General features: G+C 44.3%; 1 protein-coding gene across 1 annotated transcript in view; it reads left to right on the top strand.

Annotated features, from left to right (window-relative positions):
- The window catches only part of LOC126195717 (uncharacterized), a 611,971-nt gene that overhangs the window by 500,575 nt on the left and 84,700 nt on the right, over positions 1-26,696 (top strand). Inside the window, exon 3 of the mRNA XM_049934346.1 lies at positions 23,817-23,922. Within this exon, the coding sequence (XP_049790303.1) occupies positions 23,817-23,922 (106 nt within the window). The remainder of the gene's footprint in view (positions 1-23,816; positions 23,923-26,696) is intronic.

The following is a 26,696-nucleotide window of genomic DNA, read 5'->3' as shown; positions in this document are numbered from 1 at the left end:
AGGAGAGAAGAATTTTTTTCCAGGTGATTCTCTCAATTACCACAGATGACTCATGCACAAGACACTGTCAGATGACCCTAAAAGGAGTAATAAAGTGTGATCACATCAAGTGAACGAGCGGGCCACATAACAGCTCCTTCTCCTATACACATTTTGTGGAAAATATGGCGTTTGCGAGTACTTTACTGTTTGCGGCTACTTAAATAATAAAATTATTATATCGTATACATAACTAATCGTAGGATTTCACATCCCCCTGGCAGAGTTATGCTACTACAACACGTATGGTTTCTTAACTTTCGATCCATTCATCACGGTACCAAGTTCCTTATTTCGGTTTTATAATTTCTTGAAGAAAGTTATTTTCCTGTGTCGTCTGTTATTCGAATTTGAAATAAAATCTTTATTGCATAGTTTAGGAATTTGTCAATTTTTATCCTTTTGTTATTATCAGACTATATCACAGTGAACATTAATGTGGATTGGCATGATGTGTTCCATACATCCATGTGATAGTGTCCCCAACAGAGAGTTTCACATAACCGTAGTAAACACTGGCTCAACCCAGTCGAAAGACGTTTCTCGATTACTGTTTTAGCAGTTCTAACAATCAGGACATGAACAACAACGCAGTGACAACCTCTTCCACGTGAAATCTACTATATGTACAGCTGTACTAGAAATATATCTACATTCTCTAAATTAGAATCAAAGGTGAAACTGTGCCTTTGGCGTAGTACCGCCCGAGACGTGGACAAAAGCGGCAGATCGTTCACACAGATGAGACGTGACAGAGCTGCGTACAGGCAGTTACATGAGAATCTGTTAGCATTGGCGTCTTTACACGTAATCCACAGGGTCTTTCGCTGTATTGATGCAGTTTTCCAGGTACTCTCTCCTTCCGTCTACTAATGAGATGTTGATAAATGTGACCAGAAACCGGAGGATTAAAACACCGACAAAATATTTCATCATCTCATTAGTTACGTTTTGTTGTTTGCTGCAAGCTGGTATAATTAAGATGAGTGCTCTACTATAATCATGACAGACTCAGATTTGACAGGAAAATAATATAATCTAAATTTATCCTGTTAAACAAACTTGAGCAGCCCTGCTTGAAGAGTTGTTTCGCGCAGAGATGTACAATCAAATCTTTGTCATTAATTGAATGTAGTGGTTTTGGTGGCTTGAATGGAGCACATTCACGAGACAGGGAGAGCTCACTAATTGTTATTTGCATCAAAATTGTGTAAGAACAAGCAATGTTTCTGAATGACGGGACTATTCAGCATAAACTGTACGCAAAACTGGCTTTTCATTTTCACAGGTATAGCAGCAATTTAATGTATCAGTGTTTTACCCATCTGCTGTACCTTTCGTTACACGATCAACATCCTCTACAAATCACCACAAAAACTATTATGCTTCGTGGTGGAATACGTACATGCATTACTTCATTTGGAGGACTGCAAAAGTTGGTCTGTGACTGCATCCCTCCAAAGTTAACTCTATGGAAAATTGTATGGGACGTATGGGAGTGGCCTGTCCGTGTACAGCGGATCTAAACTTTATTTACCTTTCACGGAGACGTAGCATCAATGTATGTGTTTATACGGATGTGCTATTTATATGGATACGGTTGCAGGTTCGAATCCTGCCTCGGGCATGGATGTGTGTGATATCCTTAGGTTAGGTAGGTTTAAGTAGTTCTAAGTCTAGGGGACTGATGACCTCAGATATTAAGTCCCATAGTGCTTAGAGCCATTTGAACCACTTGTTTATACGGATGAGCTATCGCATCAAAATATACGTGACTAGTTTCACAGAACCATCGCTTGCTATCTTCTGACGTATGTTAGGTTTCTTCGAATACAGCAGACTCGAAAGAACACGTTTTATTGTAATAGTTGTATCATTATTATTTCTTTCCTTTCTCAGACGTTATGTCTGGATAAAAATGGAAAGTGACGCGGACCATAATCAAGCGTGACTTCCTTTTAACTGTACGGTATATGTTACATTGCATTTAGGAACTTTCGGGTAATTGAACATGTATCAATAATTACAGGTTTCTGTAGTTGTATGTATACGTTTGGATTTAGCTGTATTGCGTTGATGTACTGGTGGATATTGTGTGGTATGACTCCTGTAGTTTATAGTATAATTGGCGTTATGTCAACTTTATCCTGATGCCACATGTCTTTTACTTCCTCAGCCAGTTGGATGTATTTTTCAGTTTTTTCTCCTGTTTTCTTCTGTATATTTGTTGTATAGGGTATGGATATTTCGATTAGTTGTGTTAATTTCATCTTTTTATTGGTGAGTATGATGTCAGGTTTGTTATGTGGTGTTGTTTTATCTGTTATAATGGTTCTGTTTCAGTATAATTTGTATTCATCATTCTCCAGTACATTTTCTGGTGCATACTTGTATGTGGGAACGTGTTGTTTTATTAGTTTATGGCAAGTTGTTGATGTATTATTTTTGCTACATTGTCATGTCTTCTGGTGTATTTTGTGTTTGCTAGTATTGTACATTCACTTGTGATGTGATCTACTGTTTCTATTTTTTGTTTTCAAAGTCTGCATTTATCTGGTGTGGTATTGGGATCTTTAATAATATGCTTGCTGTAATATCTGGTGTTTATTGTTTGATCCTGTATTGCAATCATGAATCCTTCCATCTCACTGTATATATTTCCTTTTCTTAGCCATGTGTTGGATGCGTCTTGATCGATGGGTGGCTGTGTTAGATGATACGGGTGCTTGCCATGTAGTGTTTTCATTTTCCAATTTACTTTCTTTGTATCTGTTCATGTTATGTGATCTAAAGGGTTGTAGAAGTGGTTATGAAATTGCAATGGTGTAGCCGATGTATTTATATGAGTGATTACTTTGTGTATTTTGGTAGTTTCTGCTCGTTCTATAAAGAATTTTCTTAAATTGTCTAACTGTCCATAATGAAAGGTTTTTTATGTCGATAAATCCCCTTCCTCCTTCCTTTCTGCTTAATGTGAATCTTTCCGCTGCTGAATGTAGGTGATGTATTCTATATTTGTGGCACTGTGATCGTGTAAGTGTATTGAGTGCTTCTAGTTCTGTGTTACTCCATTTCACTACTCCAAATGAATAGGTCAATATTGGTATAGCGTAAGTATTTATAGCTTTTGTCTTGTTTCTTGCTATCAATTCTGTTTTCAGTATTTTTGTTTGTCTTTGTCTATATTTTTCTTTTAGTTCTTCTTTAATATTTGTATTATCTATTCCTATTTTTTGCCTATATCCTAGATATTTATAGACATCTGTTTTTCCATGGCTTCTACGCAGGTGCTGTGGTTATCCAATAAGTAATCTTCTTGTTTAGTGTGTTTTCCCTTGACTATGGTATTTTTCTTACATTTGTCTGTTCCGAAAGCCTTATTTATATCATTGCTGAATACTTTTATTATCTTTAGTAATTGGTTGAGTTGTTGACTTGTTGCTGCCAGTAGTTTTATATCATCCATGTATAGCAAATGTGTGATTTCGTGTTGGTATGTTCCAGTAATATTATATCCATAATTTGTATTATTTAGCATGTTGGATAGTGGGTTCAGAGGAAGGCAGAACCGGAAAGGACATAATTAGTCTCCTTGGTATATTCCACGCTTAATCTGTATTGGCTGTGATGTGATATTATTTGAATTTCTTTCGATATTAATTGTGGTTTTCCAATTTTTCATTACTATATTTAGGAACTGTATCAATTTAGGATCTACTTTGTGTATTTCCAATATCTGTAGTAACCATGGGTTATTATTATTATTATTATTATTATTATTATTAATATTATTATTATTATTTCCTGGGCGTGTCATTTCCTCCAGTTTCACTCTAGCTCACTGTGATTCATTGTCTGTAAACCAAGTTGTTGAGTGACCAGTTTATTGGTTCGTGATATTTTATACACAGAGAATGAAAGCGGCGTTCGACAGAATTCCTACGAATCTAAAATTACTCACTTATTGCGGTTTGTGCTCTCTCAATTATTCTGTTGTTTCTCACTCGGTGTGCGTTCACTGTGCACAAAATATAGTGATAGCGAAGACTGCAAATAGAGGACGGAAGTTATTAAGGGATGTCTGCAAGCTGTATGTACTAGAGATGGGCTACCAAATGCGACAACAGGATCCGTCCGCATCTGGTATTAGTTATTGCGGATGCGGTTGTTTATCAGTGTAGCAGTCGCAGGACACGTGGCAGTTTCTGCGGTTATCAGTAGCGAGCAGCAATATCTGCTCAGCTGTGCCACAATTTCAGTTAATATTGTTTCAAAGGTTGTCGGTGTTTCATATAAGATGAGCATCTTGAGTTAATATGAAATGTATTTATCTAAGCAACTTCAGGAACTCGGTTTCAAAAGTAAAGTGCACGAAAACTTTAATAGTGTTGTTAAACGTGAAACTTTTAGTAAGCGTTTGGTCAGGTGTGGTTAATATACACATCAAAAAAAGGTTTGCATCACCTCAGTTCCGAGAGTTCCGTAACCTGTACAGAAAACTGGAATTGAGATTAACATAAACATCATTTCTGCCCTTTATATTGCATGTTGTACCACCATACAGCGTGACCTTCAGAGGTGGTGGTCCAGATTGCTGTACACACCGGTACCTCTAATACCAAGTAGCACGTCCTCTGCCGCACGGGATTAGCCGATCGGTCTAGGCGCTGCAGTCATGGACTGTGTGGCTGATCCCGGCGGAGGTTCGAGTCCTCCCTCAGGCATGGGTGTGTGTGTTTGTCCTTAGGATAATTTGGGTTAAGTAGTGTGTAAGCTTAGGGACTGATGACCTTAGGAGTTAAGTCCCATAAGATTTCACACACATTTGACATTTTGAAGCACGTCCTCTTGCATTGATGCATGCCTGTATTCGTCGTGGCATACTATCCACAGGTACATCAAGGCACTGTTGGTCCAGATTGTCCCATTCGTCAACAGCGATTCGACGTAGATCCCTCATAGTGGTTGGGGGTCACGTCGTCCATAAACAGCCCTTTTCAATTTATCTCAGCCATATTCGGTAGGGTTCATGTCTGGAGAACATGCTGACCACTCTAGTTGAGCGATGTAGTTATCCTAAAGGAGGTCATTCACAAGATGTGCACGATGGGGGCACGAATTGTCGTCCATTAAGACGAATGCCTCGTCAACATGCTGCCGATATGGTTGCACTATAGGTCGGAGGATAGCATTCACGTATCGTACAGCCGTTACGGCGCCTTCTATGACCACCAGCGGCGTACATCGGCCCCACATAATGTCACCCCAAAAAAGTAGGGAACCTCCATCTTGCTGCACTCGCTGGACAGTGTGTCTAAGGTGTTCAGCCTGACCGGGTTGCCTCCAAACACGTCTCCGACGATTGTCTGGTTGAAGGCATAAGCGACACTCATCCGTGATGCCAATCCTCAGCTACTTCTGTTAGGGTACACAAACAAAAGCACTTAGGCCTGGCTTAAAGCAACTATGTCATATGGTTCATATGGCTTTGAGCACTATGGGACTTAACTGCTGTGGTCATCAGTCACCTAGAACTTAGAACTACTTAAACCTAACTATCCTAAGGACATAACATACATCGATGTCCCAGACAGGATTCGATCCTGCGACCGCAGCGGTGGCGCGGTTCCAGACTGAAGCGCCTAGAACCGCTCCGCCACAGTGGCCGGCAACTATGTCATTATACAAATGATTTTTCCTTTACTTCTTAAATCTGGCGCCACAGTTGTTGAAGCCGACAAATTCACTGGTACGTGACAGTTTTGTAAGTATTTAAAAAATTCGTCATGTATAATTTATTCGATCATTTCTTTCGCAGAAATCACAATTCGCGAATTCACTATCTAAAATAGTGAAGTACGGTAGTTCCACATTTTGTTGGTCCTGGATTTCTTCACCTCGGTACACCTTTTCCTTTGACGACGCTTCGTCTTCTTCAGTTATCAAGTGGTCCGGTTACCAGTGACGCCTAATATTTCTACATCTTTAGAATTAACTAGTTGTTCCATTAGTTATTTCCGTGGATGTACGGATATCATAAAATCACTGTTCATAATCAACGGCCAGATAGAGCGACACCGAATTAGAAGCACATTCATCAGTAAACATATGGCGCCTAGCGTTAGCAGTTACTCACCAGTTATTGCCATGGTGGTATGAACATCATATGGTTAATTTATTCACTAAAAGAAGGTGGTATTTTCGATTTTTGCTGTAATAATGCCACATCCTTCCAATAAATGTATTGCTGTGGTACTCGCTATGAAGCAGTTGTATTCATTAGTCGTGGTGAGACAAAAAATGGTTCAAATGGCTCTGAGCACTATGGGACTTAACTGCTGTGGTCATCAGTCCCCTAGAACTTAGAACTACTTAAACCTAACTAACCTAAGGACATCGCACACATCCATGCCCGAGGCAGGATTCGAACCTGCGACCGTAGCGGTCGCGCTGTTCCAGACTGAAGCGCCTAGAACCGCTCGGCCACTCCGGCCGGCGAGGTGAGACAGAGCGAGACCGAAGAGGAAATACTGAGTACGATGAATACACGTTGGAAAGCAGATGGTACTGGCTGCTATTGAAATAACGGTTAAATACTGATAACCGCTTATTTCGCTAATTTTGAATACTCAGTAACCTGTTATTTATCCCACCTGAGTTATCTGTTGCCACCTCTAGTACGTACAGCTTTCACTTCCCCTGTTGATCTTGCCATTTACTTTTGCTGTCTTAACCAAGTATCACGTTTCTTGTGGGGTACAATAAGGAACAAATCTATACTCTTTTTTGTGAATACTGACACTGATACAACTTTATATTTTGCCTTAAGAGTCAGGCATAGTTACAGGAAATCAGTGTATTATATGTCCATTGAAAATTTCAGCTTTAATCACCAAATTTTTATCCTCAGCATAAAACCCTTTGGACCTGTCCCACTCATCTCTCATTTTCACTATTCGACTTACGTATTCCCTGTAATCTCACTTCACCCCCGTTCGCCAAAAGCAGTGCTCCGTCTCGCACCGTAAATAGTCATCCACTGTACACAATAGTTTTATTATTATTGTGAGTACGCTTTTATATATTCTTTTACTTGTTGACACTAACATTGAAGTCAAATGCTGCTTGTTTCTAAGGAACAGAATCAAGATTTTCAAATGTAATATTCAGTATGTCATCATCGTTTGATAGAAATACATATTGCAACTGTTCACTATTTTAACGTAATTTGTTTGCTTCAAAGTTCTCCCGTCCTCATACACTACTGGCCATTAAAATTGCTACACCACGAAGATGACGTGCTGCAGACGCGAAATTTAACCGACAGGAAGAAGATGCTGTGATATGCAAATGGTTAGCTTTTCAGAGCATTAACACAAGGTTGGCGCCGGTGGCGACACCTACAACGTGCTGACATGAGGAAAGTTTCCAAACCGAGCTCTCATATACAAACAGCAGTTGACCGGCGATGCCTGGTGAAACGTTGTTGTGATGCCTCGTGTAAGGAGGAGAAATGCGTACCATCACGTTTCCGACTTTGATAAAGGTCGGATTGTAGCCTATTGCGATTGAGGTTTATCGTATCGCGACATTTCTGCTCGCGTTGGTCGAGATCCAATGACTGTTAGCAGAATATGGAATCGGTGGGTTCAGGAGGGTAATACGGAACGACGTGCTGGATCCCAACGGCCTCGTATCACTAGCAGTCGACAGGACAGGCATCTTATCCGCTGGGGTGTAACCACATCTCGATCCCTGAGTCAACATAGTCAACATCTGGGGACGTTTGTAAAACAACAACCATCTGCACGAACAGTTCGACGACGTTTGCAACAGCACGGACTAGCAGCTCGGAGACCATCAGACAGGAGAGCCTGCGGTGGAGTACTCATCGACGAGCCTGGGTGCACGAATGGCAAAACGTCATTTTTCGGATGAATCCAGGTTCTGTTTACAGCATCATGATGGTCGCATCCGTGTTTGGTGACATCTCGGTGAACGCACATTGGAAGCGTGTATTCGTCATCGCCATACTGGCGTATCATCCGGCGTGATGGTATGGGGTGCCATTGGTTACACGTCCCGGTCACCTCTTGTTCGCATTGACGGCACTTTGAACAGTGGACGTTGCATTTCAGATGTGCTACGACCCGTGGCTCTACCCTTCATTCGAGCCCTGCGAAACACTACATTTCAGCAGGATAATGCACGACCGCATGTTGCAGGTCCTGTACGGGCCTTTCTGGATACAGAAAATGTTCCTGCCCTGGCCAGCACATTCTCCAGATATCTCACCAACTGAAAACGTCTGGTCAATGGTGGCCGAGCAACAGGCTCGTCACAATACGCCAGTCACTACTCTTGATGAACTGTGGTATCGTATTGAAGCTGCATGGTCAGCTGTACCTGTACACGCCATACAAGCTCTGTTTGACTCAATGCCCAGGCGTATCAAGGCCTTTATTACGGCCAGAGGTGGTTGTTCTGGGCACTGATTTCTCAGGATGTAGGCACCCAAACTGCGTCAAAATGTAATCACATGTCAGTTCTAGTGTAATATATTTGTCTAATGAATACCCGTTTATCATCTGCATTTCTTCTTGGTGCAGCAATTTAAATGGCCAGTGTTGTATTATTAGGTATGTTAGGCTGTCTTAAGGAAACTCCCACGTGAAACTGTTCAGTTACAGAGAGCCTAATTTATTGCCGGGACATGGAAGTGAGCAGTTAGGGGTCGCTGTAAGCTTTTGTGCGGTCGCTGTAGATTGATTCATTGCTGGCTGCCTCTGGCTTAAGCTAAGCACAATGAGTGGCTTACCTGACTTGAGAGCAGGGGCTGCTTTGGTGCTAGAGATGCTCCCAGAGGGGTGGAGGCGCTCGCATTGCATTCACCAAACAGCTAACACAGTATTGTTAGGTAAAAGAATATTTCTTTAGCGCTTCATTTATATCATTCTTGTTTTCGCGCCGTTTTATCACTCTTTCACTGTCTTATATTGAAACTATCATCATTTGTGTGCACAGATAGGTGGGGGCTTGCTGTCTATAGATTGCCTCTGTCCTTCTTATTCTCTACTTCAACCGATTTTTCTGCCTCTCCTTGGCAGGATCACTATCGGTGGAAGAACCGTTAGTCAGCAGACCCGAATATACGCTCTAGACTTCCAGACTATTGAAATAGTTAATGATAAAGATAGACAGCATCACTATAACCACCACGTGTCAATCCGATTGCCCAGATGAATTCCAAGAACCGATTGGAAACATAAAATGCAAACAGTCACCGTTTGCATCCAAATATCACACTGCAGTACACTCGTAAATTTCGATGACAAAATCTCAAGGTAATCAAAGACATGTAGATGAAAAAGTCACTTCAGCATCAAACACTTTAGCTACCGGAAATACCGCAAGTTATTCAAACTTCAATAGAATTGAATAACGTCAAGTCGATTTCTTTCTCCATCCCCGATCTAATATAAGTATTCCACCGACTGGTATTAGCTGTTTGGGCTGTGTCACTATACATTTGACTCTAGAGGTCACAGTTTCCGATCAGCTAGCACAATCGGAAAACTGCGATCGTAAAATGGTTTCCAATTGTCGTTTAGCTACTTTCTTATTTCAGAGCAGGCCTGATTCTGACGGTAGTGAATGTAAAATGGTGTCAAATGAAATGTGGTCAAGGCTTTACCATAATTATTTAAGTGTTGGTCAAGACGATCGCTGACCACTACTGAGATTTGTTGTATTCTGTCAATGAAATAAAACTATAAACCGCGGAGCTAGCGAAATCTCCTGGTCTCGCTTTATTCCGACCACTCGACTGCAACCACGCGGCTCTTACAGCGCGACTCGTAACGTGCGGCTCTTAACGCGCGAGTCTCACTGTACGGCCCCAGCTGAGAGTCTGCAGCCACACTTCTCTAGCCGCGCATCTACAGATACGTGACTCCTGCCATTCTACTCCAGCAGTGTTTATTTATTTATATACACGTCAAGAGCCATAGGACCAAATTGAGGAGCAAATCTTCAAGTTCATGGAATATGTCAGTACATGAAATTACACCGTAGGACGAAATTGGGGAGCAAATCTTCAAGTTCATGGAACATGTCAGTTCATGAAATTACAACATAAAAGTAATCACAGATAAAAAATAAGATGTTTATGAACCCGAAAAAATTCCATCAACAAGTTTAAGGAAACGCAATCAAAAACACATCAATCTCCCTAATTTTTCAAGGAACTCCACAATAGAATAGTAGTGACCCATGAGGAAACTTCAGTTTCTATTTGAAACTGTGTGGATTACGGCAAAAATTTTTGAATTCCAGCTGTAGCTTATTGAGAATGCTTTCAGCAGTATACTGCACAACATTCTGCACAAGAGTTAAGGAAGTCTGATCCAAATGCAGATTTGATATCTGCCGAATATTAACTGGGTGCAAACAGCATTTCTTGGAATAAGCTAATATTGCTATCAAGACATAACAATAAGAATTATTTATATTGAGAGGCCGATTTGGAAGTACCTGACTCATGAACGTGGGTCAAGGAGTACAAGGAGTACACGACTCTAGTGACACGATTCTAGCAACGTGACTCTAGTGACACAACTCCAGCTGTGCGACTCCAATTTAAAGAGTTATAAATCGATGAAGTTATCTCAGTTTCATTTACTTCATCAAACTGTGCATATCAATTACGCTGTCTGATGAAAAATATTTGGACACCCCTATGCAGTGCGAAATTAGCCACCAGATGTTATGTGTGGTGAACCCATCAGTATAAAAACTGGTGGGGAGTATTGTGTTGTCAGTTGAGAAGCAGTAACATGAGAATGGGCCAGTCAAGGAAGCTGAGTGACTTCGAATGTTGACTAGTCACCTGAGTATCAAATCCGCCATGGACTGTTCAAACTTTCCAAAGCTGCCCAAATTGGTGATGGGATGTGATGTGGAAACGTGAAGGAAAATCTAAAGCCAAACCAAGACTAGGCAAATCTCATGTACTGATGGACAACTGCAGAATGCTGAGGATGGTTGTTATAATCGCTTGAAACCAGCAGAGAATCACTCATGAGCAGTCCAACTACCACGATGACTCTGCTTAACAGAGTTAAACACAATGAGCGATTCCTAATAAGCCAGGTGTACCTGTTCTCAGTGCTGAGTGATGCTTGAGGTGATGTAAAACCTAAGTGACACTTGAGGTGATGTAAAGAGCGATGCCACTGGGCAGTGGACGACTAGAAACGAATGATTTGGAGTGATGAATCACAGTAACCTGTGGCACCCCAATGAAGACATCTGGTTTTGACGAATGACTGGAGAATGTCATGTGTCATGCCATGTAGTGTGAACAGTGAAGCGTGGAAGAGGTGATTAGGTGTGTTCCCCTTATTGCGTTTAAGTAAACATAAATAGCTGGAGGATTCGAACACATGTTACTGCATACAGTAAAGGAACAGTTCTGTAGTGGGTGATGCCAGGAGGTGCCATATTGAAACTCATCCGAGCTTTCCAAATTATTTATTTATTTCCACTATAGTGCCCCGTTCACCACAGTCGGCGTCACAGGGCCCCACAATGCTGAGGCCACCACCCCAGTGACCCAGCACAATGCGCTGCTGTGTGTTGGCTTTATAGGACTGCATTGTCAGAGCTGCGGCTGCAGCTGGCTCATTGTTCTTCTTCCCCATTGACTCAGCGCTGCTCTGCTGGAAGCCATCATGTGGCTCACTGTGTCCTTCCTCGCTAGCGTAGCTGGCAATAGCAGGCTGTGGAGTGGCCTGACGCTGGCTCGCTGGCTACAGACCCTGCATCGGCCTCAGGGGGTCGAACAAGCGACCCACCGTGGAACGCTGGTGCTCCATCTGTTGCTGTGTGAAGCTGGTGGTGTGACATGCCCCGCCGTCCAGGAGAGCTGCCACACTTGAATGAATCTCGTTAGAAAATGGCACCTACTTATACTCGGCTGTGCACCCCTGTTTTGCTAATGTGCCTCTCCAAGTCATGTACTCACCCTACCTAAGTTGCGCCCCGAGTCAGGTAGAAAAGCGTCCTACTTCACTGAAACGTTTCTAACAACAATTTCAAGATGATACTGAAAATTATGTTCTACTGCGTCCATATACAGCATCTACTTGAATATTAATTCTTAGGCAACGTATTCCAACACAGAACTGATGATCATAGAACATATTCAGATTAGTAGTTCGATCCGTGTTTTAAACTGAACGCTACTGGCAATTTGAATCGAGTACGTTTATCTCTTTAGTCTCTGTATCAATATGAATGGCAAGGATGAATGAGTACAAGGGTTTTTTGGCCAATAACTTGCAAGTGGAGACTGTTACTCGAATGCATCCAAAGAAACGGAGGTGGCCCTTACAGTGTTTTCTCTCACTTGAGAACCAGGAGGAGGTGTTAGCGCTATTAGAGGAGGAATCATTTATTTGGGCAACCCCTACAAAAACGAGGATCTGGCTAGAGCGTCGTATACCGAAGAGAAAATTTCTTTCAGTGATTGACGATGAATTTGTTTTGGGTTTCATTGAGAGTCTTCGTTGCAGGTTATACTCTAAACATACAAAGTTAGGTTACGAAGTTCACATTTACTCCAAACTTTGTACACCTTTAGAAGTCCATTAGGACAACATAGTGTGCAAGCAGCAAGGCGTACTACAAAGGAGATTTAGAGAAAAACGGAAGAAAAGTTTTACGCGTCAATGATGTGTGTCGCGACCCAGAACACGAGATGGCGGCGATCATGTGTTCAGTGTTCAAGCTATTTAATCAGTGGACCGCTGGATCGAGTCCCACTCATGGTTTTCTAATTTATGTTTTCCCTACATTAGTCCTACTATTTGGTTGGTTGGTTTATAAAAGGGAGGAAGGGACCAAACTACGAGGTCATCGGTCCCTTGTTCCTAATAAAAAAATGCCACATATGTGAGAATAAAACGGACGAGACATATAACACAAAACGGAAAGAAAGGAAAAACCACAAGAACGAAGGAAAAGCAACGAACACTAAAAGGAACAAAAGAGGATAAGAAAACACACAGAGACGCTAGAAACAGAAGAGAGTAAAACAAGAAATCAGATTACAGTGGCTGGCCGACCACTGAGAATAAAAAGGAAAAGCAAGCCACTCTGCAACACATTAAAACCTCCACCCTAAAAGCATTATGGTGGAGGACACAGAGGAACAAAGGACATGGGCTAAAATCTACATACAAGTATAAAACCCACTCACAGGGATAAAACGTAAAACTAAAGCTGCTGCTGAGGCGTCGTTGCCCATCACCGAAGGTAGCGAGCTGGGAAAAGTCTGTCAAAGAGCGGCTAAAAGTGGGCAGTCCAGCAAGATGTGGATGACTGTCAGTTGGGAGCCACAGCAACACAGAGGTGGGTCCTCACGACGGAGTAGGTAACTATGCGTTAGCCATGTATGGCCAATGCGGAGCCAACAGAGGACAACTGATTCCCTGCGAGAGGGCCGCTTGGAAGACTTCCACACATTCGTAGTCTCCTTAATGACACGCAGTTTGCTGTGCGGACTGTTATGCCATTCCGTCTCCCAAAGCTGGAAAGCCCTGCAGCGTAAGACAGAACGCAGGTCAGCTTCGGAGATGCCCAACTGCAGAAGCGGTTTCCGCGTCGCCTGTTTGGCCAGCCTGTCGGCAAGTTCGTTGCCGGGGATTCCAAGTGTCCTGGGGTCCACACAAACACCACTGAACGACGGGACCATTCCAGGGCATAGATGGACTCCTGGATGGACGCTACCAAAGGATGGGGAGGGAAGCACTGGTCGATAGCTTGTAGGCTGCTCAGTGAGTCAGTATACAGGAGAAATGATGCGCCAGGGCATGAACGGATGTGCTCAAGAGCACGAGGTACGGCCGCCAGCTCTGCAGTGAAAACACAGCAGCCATCTGGCAAGGAGTGGCGTTCCTTGTGTCCTCCATGAATATACGCAAAGCTTACGTGGCCATAAGCCATCGAGTTGCCGGTATAAGCGACGTTAGAACCCCGGAAGTCCAGAATCGAGAGGAAGTGACAGTGGAAAGCGGCGGAGTTAACTGAGTCCTTATGGCCATGCAAAAGGTCCAGACAAAGCTGCGGTCGAGGAGTATACCATGTAGGCGTACGTGAACAGACCGCACATAGAGGTGGTAAAAGGAAGGACTCCAACTCGGAGAGAAGGGACTGCACGCGAACCGCGATCGTTAGCCCCGACCTGGGCCGCCGATGCCGGAGATGGACTGCCGCGGGAGGGAAAAGGATACGGTAATTCGGATGCTCAGGAGAACTAAGATTGCGTGCAGCGTAACTGGCAAGCAGTTGTGCACGTCTGATTTGCAATGGGGGGACTCCAGCCTCCACCAGTACGCTGGTCACCGGACTCGTCCTAAAATCTCCCACCGCTAGTCGAACACCGCTGTGGTGCACTGCAACGCTGAGGGCGCTGAGGGCGCTGCCGAACCATAAACCACACTCTCGGACAATTCGGGATTAGACAAGGGCTCTGTAGAGCTGCAGCAGCGTAGAGCGATCTGCTCAGTCCATGGAGGGCATTGAGGGTGCTGCCAGCACTTCCGCTTAAGCTGACGAAGGTGAGAAAGCCAAGTCAATATAGCGTCGAAAACCAGTCCTTAGAATCGGTATGTTTCCACTGCAGTGAGTGGATCGTCATGAAGGTAAAGTTCTGGGTCCGGATGAACGGTACAACGCCGACAGAAGTGCATCATACACGACTTTGCGGCTGAAAACTGGAAGCCGTGGACTATTGCCCATGAATGCGCCTTGTGGATGGCTCTGTGTAGGCGCCGCAGTACTGGAGCAGCAGTATGAAATGCAGAAATCGTCTGCATACATATATGGTGAGACTGAAGGGCCTACAGCTACTGCTAGACCGTTAATCGCCACTAATAAGAGATACAGTCAATACAGAGCCCTGCGGGACGCCACTCTCCCGGATATGAGGGGAACTATTGGAGGCACCAACTTGGGCACGGAAAGTACGAAGCGACAGGCAGTTTTGGACAAAAATCGGTAGCAGGCTCTGGAGGCCCCACGCATACAATGTGGTTCAAATGGTTCAAATGGCTCTGAGCCCTATGGGACTTAACTTCTGAGGTCATCAGTCCCCTAGAACTTAGAACTACTTAAACCTAACTAACCTAAGGACATCACACACAGCCATACCCGAGGTAGGATTCGAGCCTGCGACCGTAGCGGTCGCGCGGTTCCAGACTGTAGCGCCTAGAACCGCTCGGCCACCCCAGCCGACAATGTGGCAAGGATATGATGTCGCCTGGTCGTGTCGTATGCTTTACGTAAGTCAAACAAGATGGCAACCAGGTGTTGGCATCTGGAAAAGGCTGTTCGGATGGCAGACTCGGGGGTACCAGATTATCACTGGTAGAGCGACTCTGGCAGAAGCGCCACGACGTGGGGCCAGAAGGCTATGTCATTCCAGGACCCAACTCAACCGCCAACACACCACACGTTCCACAGCTTACAAAGAACGTTGGTGAGGCTAATAGGCCAATAGCTATCCACGTCAAGCGGGTTCTTACCGGGTTTGAGCACCGGAATGACGGTGCTCTCACGCTATTGCGATGGAAAGACGCCATCGCAGCAGATCCAGTTGAAGATGACGAGATGTCGCTTGTAGTCAGATGAGAGATGTTTAATCATCTGACTGTGGATTCGATCTGACCCAGGAGCTGTGTCGGGGCAATGTGCAAGGGCGCTGAGGAGCTCCCACTCTGTAAATGGGGTGTTATAGGGTTCACTGTGGCGTGTAGTGAACGAGAGAACCCTCTCTTCCATCCGCCGTTTGAGGGCGCTAAGGCTGGGGGATAATTCTCTAATGCAGAGGCGCGAGCATAGTGGTCAACAAAGTGCTCAGCAATTGCGTTTGCGTCTGTACACAACACGCCATTGATGTGAACACCAGGGACACCAGATGGGGTGTGGTACCCGAGAAGACGTTTGATCTAGTTCCGGATTTGGGAAGCTGACGTATGTTAATGGTCGAGACATACCTCTCCCAACACTCCTGTTTCCGTCTTTGTCAGTAAATTTTGGACTCCTCAGCCTCGGCGAGGGGTTATGGCCGTGGGAAGGTTCAGGGAGCTGATCAATCAGGTCAGCCAGGACTTTCAGGGGTACTGCACCATCTGGAGGAAGATATAAGTTGCAGACATTTATTTCCTGCGTCGTCCTTATCCTGACAGCCACAGCTTATAGAGGAGTTTGAAGGGGTACAGGTTCACTACACACCGACTTCAGGACACAGAAGCAAACGCCACCTGACACCGTATTATATTCGATACGGTTCTTGTAATATCCCCTACAGCTATGGAGGGCAGGGGCTCGTATTGCTGGGAACCAGGTTTCCTGGAAGGCAATGCAGAAAACAGCGCCTTTATCCAGTATATGAAGGACCAGTTACAGCAGATGTGTAACAGCCTGCTTTGGGTTGATGATGTCCCTCATGGTTGGTGGGAGGGGTGTTGCTCCCAAGGTAGATCATGTGGGAGTAACGGGGAGGGAAGTGCCCCCAACTTTCAAGGGGGCAGGTGGACTCGGACGGCTCTGAGAGCCAACTGTATATGGCGAAACAGGAGATGGTAGAACCACTGTCGTAGCGGCGGCGTAGGTTTATGTCATACACACAGGATGGAGCCTCTCGTTTTTTCGCTAAGCCTCAGTGTAGGTCAAGTGGTCCAGGGTCTTATATTCCATTATCTTCCATTCTTTCTGTAGAATCCTACAGTCTGGATAGCAAGGGGAATGGTGATCTCTGCAGTTGACACAGGGCACAGGGCACAGGGCACATGGAACATTGGGATTGGATGGACGTCCACAATCTCAACAGGTGGCGCTGGAAGTACGGTGGGAAAACATATGACTGAATTTTCAGCACTTAAAGCACTGCATCGGGGGAGGGATATATGCCTTGACATCACAGCGGTAGAACATCACCTTGACCTTCTTGGGTAATGTGTCGCCCTCGAAGGCCAAGATGAAGGCACCGGTGTCAACCTGATTATCCCTCGGACCCCGATGGACGCGCCGGACGAAGTGAACACCTCGCCGCTCTAAATTGGAGCGCAGCTCGTCATCAGGCTGTAAAAGACGGTCCCTATGGAATATATTATCCTGAACCATATTTAAGCTCTCAGGGGCGTGATGGAAACAGAAACATCCCCCAGCTTGTCACAATCGAGTAATGCACGTGACTGGGCAGAGGATTTTTATTGAGAGTGACACAGAGCCCTCCACCTCCCCAAACTTGTCCTCTAAATGCTCCTCAAAAAACTTAGGCTTCGTTGACATGAATGATTCCCCATCAACTCTCGTACATACAAGGTGCCATACTAGGGTTAATAAGCTTCGCTGCCATCCTTAGCCATGCATTCCTGCCATGGTGTGGCCAGGGAGGGAAACGATTTGGGGTCATACTTCTGTGCATTGAATTGAGCCCTGGAACGCTTAAAGACTGCTGGTGGGTTGCCACCAGCAAGAGATGACGTACCACACTTCATTGCGTGTCATCCGCCCTGATACCACCCACTCCGACCAAGGGCCCTCCCCTAGGGCGCCAGCCAGACTCAGCAAGAGCCACCTAGCAGGATGGCCATTGCTGGGAGTGCCTATGCCCCAGGAAGACAGGCATCTACTCCTTGGCATATGTGGGGAGTCAACAGCGCAGGCAGCAGCAGAGCGATCCCTGTGTTGTCAGGGGGCCACAACCAAAAGGGTACATGGCGGCCCCACCACAACGGACTGGTTACCGTGCTGGATATGAGGTACCAAGAATTCCTTGGTCATCGTCGGAGCAGAAAACGACACTGGATAGTGGGTGGAGGGAAACGCACCCAGGAAGGTGTCCTCGCTCAAGAGATGGAGGATGAGCGGGACTGCAATGCAACGACGAGAAAGTGGGCTAAAGATCTCAGTGCACAATGGACACGATGCATCATGTAAGGCGCCCTTCCCCAATTGGCTCGCTCTTAGGAAAAATTTTGAAAAATGTAGGTCAAACCCTACAGGGGACCAACACGTAAAGGCCGAAACGTGTGAGACTCCTTGTAGGTGCCTCTTATGACAGGCAGGAAGACCTCGGGCCTATTCTTACCCCTAGACCCGCAGGGGGCTCCTACTATTTCATACATATTTGGAAGGTAATATGATAAAAAGACAAGGACAAGTGTACATGCATGAAATTTTATTGAATTTCGAATCTTATTTTATTGCTTATGAATTTTTATTACTACAACAAATATTTTATTTATAACTTTCGGCAGGTAAACCGACAAATGAATAAACTTATTCTGAGAAAGTATGCCTGTCGTGATTTCTGAAATCCCTTGTACCTACAATCGTGTAAGATACAGAGAACTGTTTCGCACCTGAACGCTGCGATACAGACAAACGCTTAAACGTTGAGGGACTGGCGTGGAAAGCCCAGATCAAACATCGATAAATAAAGCTGTTAATAACTTTATTTAGTAGTAAAACAAGTAACAGTATGCCAGAATACGGGGGTAATGTTCAATTAGTCGTCGGATATCCTTTTGACATTACAAGATTCAAGGTAGTATTTTTCGTGCATACACGCAAAAGACAAATTAAAAATGCATCTGTGACATAGAATGAATGTAGTTTTCCTGCAAGCAAAATGAATCTTCAGCTTTCTAAAGAACAACAAAGCTCGTTGACATCTTGAAAAATTTCTGGTTCTTTCGACAGTCTGGATGCAAACCATGTGTAACGTGACGTTTTCGTTATTATTGGTGCCGAGAATTGGCGTTGCTCGATTGAATGTATTTTAATAGCATCTTCATGAGACGCTGGGAGTGCCTATATGAAGACGTCTGAAGGCGCTAGATAAAGTCCGTAACTCGTCTATAGAAGTAAAAGTCGCATAATAAAAAAAAAAAAAATGGTTCAGATGGCTCTAAGCACTATGGGACTTAACATACCAGGTCATCAGTCCCCTACACTTAGAACTAATTAAACCTAACTAGCCTAAGAACAGCACACACATCCATGCCCGAGGCAGGATTCGAACCTGTGACCGTAGCAGCAGCGCGGTTCCGAACTGAAGCGCCAAGAGCAGCTCGGTCACAGCGGCCGGCAGTCGATAATATTCGCTGTGATAAAAAAATTTAGTAAACAACCAAATAACGTTGGGAATTCAGTAAGAATTCGTGCAATGACGTGTCTTTTCATTATGTTACCTTGCGTATGTAATATGTACGATATATGACTAATGCTGAAAAAAAATAAGAATATAAAAACATGAGCGGGATTTGATCGAGCGATCCACTGATTACGGAGCATGAATGCTGGCCATAAGACCGGCACCATCTCGTGCTCAGGGTTACAACCCACCAGTACGTCAAAAAGTCTCTTGTGATTTTCTCGAAATCGTCTACGTAGTTCGCCTTAATATTTGCACATTTTGTCCTAATAGATTACTAAAATTGTACAAAGTTTGAAGTGAATCCGTGATCTGAACGTCGTGGACTCCCTTTGAAAGTTTAAATTCATGAAGCGCTCATCCCGCTGACCTTTCTTTCTTCTGTGATTAACCGTTTACCATTTTTTCAGTCCACGTGGTTTGATTCTCTTGTGATTGTTTAAGATTTGTCCTGATGTACCAAAGCAAGTTTTATACGTTTAAGAAAAGGAAACGTAAAACCAGAAGACAAAGACAAAGATGACCTATGGATCTGCAAAAATAATAATGAAAAGAAATTCATGTAAGAAGGAAGTCTGGGTGCTAAGGCAAAGGTTAACACTTTTTTCTTACTATTAAAAACAGTCTTGATCACAATTTATTCGTTAGGGCTACATACATTAAAGAAAATACGTAAAGTTATAAAGCTATAAATCGATGAATTACCCATGAGTAAGAACCTACTTCTGCTGGAGAATCACTACTGGAGGAACCAGTGTACGTCTTACTATATACAGGGTGTTACAAAAAGGTACGGCCAAACTTTCAGGAAACATTCCTCACACACAAATAAAGAAAAGATGTTATGTGGGCATGTGTCCTGAAACGCTTAATTTCCATGTTAGAGCTCATTTTAGTTTCGTCAGTATGTTCTTCCACCTACGCTCAATGGAGCACGTTATCATGATTTCATACGGGATACTCTACCTGTGCTGCTAGAACATGTGCCTTTACAAGTACGACACAACATGTGGTTCATGCGCGATTGAGCTCCTGCACATTTCAGTCAAAGTGTTCGTACGCTTCTCAACAACAGATTCGGTGACCGATGGATTGGTAGAGGCGGACCAATTCCATGGCCTCCACGCTCTCCTGACCTCAACCCTCTTGACTTTCATTTATGGGGGCATTTGAAAGCTCTTGTCTACGAAACCCCGGTACCAAATGTAGAGACTCTTCGTGCTCCTATTGTGGACGGCTGTGATACAATACGCCATTCTCCAAGGCTGCATCAGCGCATCAGGGATTCCATGCGACGGAGGGTGGATGCATGTATCCTCGCTAACGGAGGACATTTTGAACATTTCCTGTAACAAAGTGTTTGAAGTCACGCTGGTACGTTCTGTTGCTGTGTGTTTCCATTCCATGATTAATGTGATTTGAAGTGAAGTAATAAAATGAGCTCTAGCATGGAAAGTAAGCGTTTCCGGACACATGTCCACATAACATATTTTCTTTCTTTGTGTGTGAGGAATGTTTCCTGAAAGTTTGGCCGTACCTTTTTGTAACACCCTGTATAATGGAGGCTCCGCTCACTTCTGACGCTATGATGTTATTATTAACCAATGAGTTAGAAGTCGAATGGCAATGTAAAATTTCTTAGTTGAGAGAACGTTGTCAAGAAATAAAAATAAACACACACTAAACTTAGCTTATTTAACAGCTATTGCCAATTAAGAAGCGCTAAAAATACTTAAACACGTAGGAAAATGAACTTCGTTTTGACAGTACATGGGTTGCCCTCTCAAGGCCTGTAAGTGAACCATTTGGAACCACTGGTTGCCGTGGTGAAGTTGGACGCCGTTCCAAAGATGAGACAGCAGGCTTCTTTCCACTGAAGTTGTTGTAAAGTCGATAGGCAAACTAGTGGTTGCCATGGTGATGATAAACGCCAGTGCAAAGATGTGGCAGCAGGCTTCTTTCTAACGGAGTTGCGAAAGTGGAATGGCAAAGACTGTCACGTCAGACGATGTACTATTGAGCAGCTACATGTCTTTATTGGAACGATTTTCAATGAGTAGGCTGCAATAATCTTTAGCTGACAAGTGTAGTACATGCTGCACAGATACGATACGAAGTAGTTGTGCATATTTATGAAATATTGTCTATGAAGTTCTTATGTAGATTGCAAACTTTTATTTTTTAAATTACATGTGATAATTTTTAAAAAGGTATTGCTATTACTCAAGTTGCATGACAGTCTTATAAACAGATAAAAATAATGAAAAATGGAAGGAATTTAAAATTATAATACTATAGGCCGTAGTGTCAAAAATAAAAGGATGTGAATTAGCAATATGCAGTCTAAAAGCGTGTAAGCAAACATCCTAAAACAGATAGTCAGTCATAAAATAATGTTTGGTGACATAAAATTACAAAGTAAAGATAAAATATTTCCTAAAAGTCATAATAATTTTAAAAACGAAGGACAGAAGAGTGAACATTCTAAAGCAGATCATCGAAAAGCTCAAAGAAATGTCTTTCTTTGAATTGAAGTTGTTCGTTTAAAACAGACAATGGATTACTTTTATGAAGTGAAAAGATTTCAATTTCTTCTAAAGTATGTAGCAGTAGTCCTTTTGGCGCAGTGTGTAATATTTTCAAATTGTTAGAGATGAAAACCTCAGAATGATTGTATCCATCAAGATGTTGACCAAATATTGATTTGGTACGTGCAGTACCAGTAGTATGTTCTTTAAAACGTGTTAGAAAGTTGCGGCCAGTTTGGCCAATATACTGTTTCTCACAGTCATTACATAGAATTTTGTAAACGCCTGACTTTTGGTATATGTTTGATTCCCCAATTGTGTGTTTCAGTTTCATCTGTAATGGGTTATTGGTTTTAAATGCTATTGTCACGCTTGTATTCTTAAATAATTTATTTATTTTATCTGAAATAGGTCCCATGTATGTCATTTTTGTAAATCTCTTCTTGGAATTTATAACAGCATTTGTTTCTGGTAATTTTTGATACAACAGATCAACCTGATGGGAATTATAATTGTTAGCAACTGATATCTGTTTCAATACACTCCTGGAAATGGAAAAAAGAACACATTGACACCGGTGTGTCAGACCCATCATACTTGCTCCGGACACTGCGAGAGGGCTGTACAAGCAATGATCACACGCACGGCACAGCGGACACACCAGGAACCGCGGTGTTGGCCGTCGAATGGCGCTAGCTGCGCAGCATTTGTGCACCGCCGCCGTCAGTGTCAGCCAGTTTGCCGTGGCATACGGAGCTCCATCGCAGTCTTTAACACTGGTAGCATGCCGCGACAGCGTGGACGTGAACCGTATGTGCAGTTGACGGACTTTGAGCGAGGGCGTATAGTGGGCATGCGGGAGGACGGGTGGACGTACCGCCGAATTGCTCAACACGTGGGGCGTGAGGTCTCCACAGTACATCGATGTTGTCGCCAGTGGTCGGCGGAAGGTGCACGTGCCCGTCGACCTGGGACCGGACCGCAGCGACGCACGGATGCACGCCAAGACCGTAGGATCCTACGCAGTGCCGTAGGGGACCGCATCGCCACTTCCCAGCAAATTAGGGACACTGTTGCTCCTGGGGTATCGGCGAGGACCATTCGCAACCGTCTCCATGAAGCTGGGCTACGGTCCCGCACACCGTTAGGCCGTCTTCCGCTCACGCCCCAACATCGTGCAGCCCGCCTCCAGCGGTGTCGCGACAGCCGTGAATGGGGGGACGAATGGAGACGTCTCGTCTTCAGCGATGAGAGTCGCTTCTGCCTTGGTGCCAATGATGGTCGTATGCGTGTTTGGCGCCGTGCAGGTGAGCGCCACAATCAGGACTGCATACGACCGAGGCACACAGGGCCAACACCCGGCATCATGGTGTGGGGAGCGATCTCCTACACTGGCCGTACACCACTGGTGATCGTCGAAGGGACACTGAATAGTGCACGGTACATCCAAACCGTCATCGAACCCATCGTTCTACCATTCCTAGACCGGCAAGGGAACTTGCTGTTCCAACAGGACAATGCACGTCCGCATGTATCCCGTGCCACCCAACGTGCTCTAGAAGGTGTAAGTCAACTACCCTGGCCAGCAAGATCTCCGGATCTGTCCCCCATTGAGCATGTTTGGGACTGGATGAAGCGTCGTCTCACGCGGTCTGCACGTCCAGCACGAACGCTGGTCCAACTGAGGCGCCAGGTGGAAATGGCATGGCAAGCCGTTCCACAGGACTACATCCAGCATGTCTACGATCGTCTCCATGGGAGAATAGCAGCCTGCATTGCTGCGAAAGGTGGATATACACTGTACTAGTGCCGACATTGTGCATGCTCTGTTGCCTGTGTCTATATGCCTGTGGTTCTGTCAGTGTGATCATGTGATGTATCTGACCCCAGGAATGTGTCAATAAAGTTTCCCCTTCCTGGGACAATGAATTCACGGTGTTCTTATTTCAATTTCCAGGAGTGTGTATCAGTTTCCTTCTGGATTGCATCAGGTAATTAACACTTGTGGTTGTGGGCTGTTACAGATGCGATCGCGCCGGCGTGACAGCACGACCTACGCCATGCATGGCACTGGAACTGCCGTGACACTCCTGCTGCTGCTGCTCAAGGTGTGCAGCGCTGCCCCTCACGGTAAGCAACACACATTGGTTGTCCTCTTACACTTGCAACGATACATGTCTCAGCACACTGCTTGCACTTTCTTTACGGAGTGTTTTATTTGTACTTTACACAGATCAGAAGTGCTCTCAACTTTGCAACTTGATATCGTCTTTTAAAGTACGTTTTCAAAATTTTAAAAAACTGAAAATTGGTCCAGATTTGTCCTCTTACAAACCTGCTAACGTCGCTAGATGGTAATTGCTGGATATACGAAATGACCTGCCCGATCTGGACGACTGGTTCAATAACTCCCTGAGAGATCTTGTGACGATGCTGATTTCTGGTACTTCCCTGAGAGATCTTGTGACGATGCTGATTTCTGGTACTTTGTCGTAGCTGTAACGGCAGTGAGGAGGCCGAGGTCGCCAGTGGTGAAAAGATTTGAAAGGAAGCAGGCCGTGTACTTTCAAAAGAACCGTTCCAGCATTTGTGATCGTGATGACATTTGGTTTGCGGGGCGTCTATCAGCGCCCGTACAGTATTTCAGCCTTTGCACTGTCCAGTCTCGCCATTTTCCCGAATTATGAGGACAACACAAACACCCAGTCTCCAGTGGGGGGGGGGGGGGGAAATCCCTGACCCGGTCGGAAATCGAACCAGGGACCCCGTGATCCCGTGATCCACAGGCATCAACGCTAGCCGCTAGACCACGAGCTGCGGATCCTTACAGTTGTGGCAAACACGCTAAACTTCAGTCTGGATGGCTATGAGTGGATTTGAACCGGCGTTACCCCAAAAAAGAGACCTGTGATTTACCACTGCGACACCTCGCTCGGTCCCTTGTAGTAGGGGATACCAGGGAGCTTTGCTTCTGAAAGAGGACAAGGTTGGAGGCTATTTTTCTTCACCTCCTAGTACGAGGACTGCTAAATGTTTATATGAAAACTGATGATCTGTTACATGAAGCTCACTTTGTCTTTCGGAAAGGTAAGGGCACCAGACAGGCAGCTTTGACGCTATGATTGATAGAGGAAGCAAGAGAAGGAAAATCAGTGCATGCTGATAGGACAGCATGGGAAAAGCATTCGACAAGGTAAAGTGGTGCAAGATGTTCGAAATGCTGAGAAAGATAAGAGTAAGCTATAGGGAAAGACGAATGGTATACTGTGTGTGCAAGAACGAAGAGGGACAAGTAGGAAACGGAGACCAATAGCAAAGAGAGCATTACCGCCCAATTGAAGTCTGCTAGTATTAAACATTTTCTTTAATCTAAGGAAGAAATATTTGATAATGTACATTTGGAGTACAGAATTGTATGATAATGAATTATATACTGTGGGAACACTGCAGAAGCAGACAATCCCAGTGTTTGGGATGTGGTGCTACAGAATAATGTTGAATATGTGGTGGACTGATATGATAAGGGACGAGAGGACTCACATCACACTCGACGAATAAAGGAATTTATGGAATACACTATCAACAAGAAGCGGCAGAATGATAGGACTCGTTTAAGACGTCAGGGAATAACTGCTACGATACTAGAGGGAGCTGTAGACGTTAAAAACTGCAGTGGTAGACAGAGACTGGAATATATCCAACAAATGACTGAGGACTTAGGTTGCAAATGTTATTTTGAGATAAAGAGGTTGGCACTAGGGAAGAATTCGTGGCCGGTTGCATCGAAACCGTTAGAAGACTGAGGACTCAAAAAAGAAAATCTTGAAATCGCAATGTACAAAACGCGGTAATCGCAGGGGTGCGTGTACGGTATGAGACTCACAAGACGAAGAGAAAAAGTGGTAACTTACATGTCTCAGGAGTTTGATAAGCTGCAGACGTCAAAGTCTGAAACATACGACGACATCCGCTCCGAATTAGATGACGAGAGTTTGACTTCTCGGAAAAGCCTCAACTGTCACATGAGTCCAGAGGTTCCGACCCACCTGAGCTCAGCTACTAAGTAATAAAGGAAACACTGGTCTCCTTGTTCTGACTTCCGTCAGATTTCGTGGAGGAAACTGAGAACGTCTCCTCGTAAGCTAGGGGGTGTATCTGCGTGATTCAATTGGCTGTTTCTGACACTCTTGTCTCTACGTGGCGGAAAGCACCTTTTTTATCGAAAGGAGAAAATATAAAAATGCAGCAAATAAAGCAGGCAAAAGGGAACATAGGGTCTAAAAGAAGAGCTAGACGGGAAGTACAAAATAGCATAGCAGATGTGGCAAGACGAGAAATGCAACGATATAGAAGCACTTATAAGTAAGGGAAGATTGCTGTCGTCTATAGGAACATTACAGAATCCGTTGAGAAAAGAGAAGTAGCTGCATGAATATCAAGAGCCCAGATGAAGAAACTAATACCAAGCAAAGAAGAGAAAGGTTAAAGGCTGGAAGGAATATGTTGGGTTGTGTTGTTTTGGGGGAGAAGACCAGACATCTAGGTCATCGGTCTCGGGAAGAAAGGGGAAGGAAGTTGGCCGTGCCCTTTCAAAGGAACCATCCCGGCATTTGCCTGGAGCGATTTAGAGAAATCACGGAAAACCTAAATCAGGATGGCCGGACGCGGGATTGAACCGTAGTCCTCCCGAATGCGAGTCCAGTGTGCTAACCACTGCGCTAGGAATATGTAGAAGCGCTATACATGGGAAACAAAGTACGAATGCGTCGGTCAAGAACTTCCGGAAACTTTTGGCAATAAAGTTACCCGCTTACATATTTACCCATTTATATACATTATATATATATTTTGAAAAGTGGGTACATAAAAACACGCAAGAATTCGAAAGCAACGCTGTTTAAAAA

This window comes from Schistocerca nitens, chromosome 7 (genome assembly GCF_023898315.1).
Source record: "Schistocerca nitens isolate TAMUIC-IGC-003100 chromosome 7, iqSchNite1.1, whole genome shotgun sequence".
Lineage (NCBI taxonomy): Eukaryota > Metazoa > Arthropoda > Insecta > Orthoptera > Acrididae > Schistocerca > Schistocerca nitens.
This window is presented reverse-complemented; position numbering and strand designations above follow the sequence as displayed.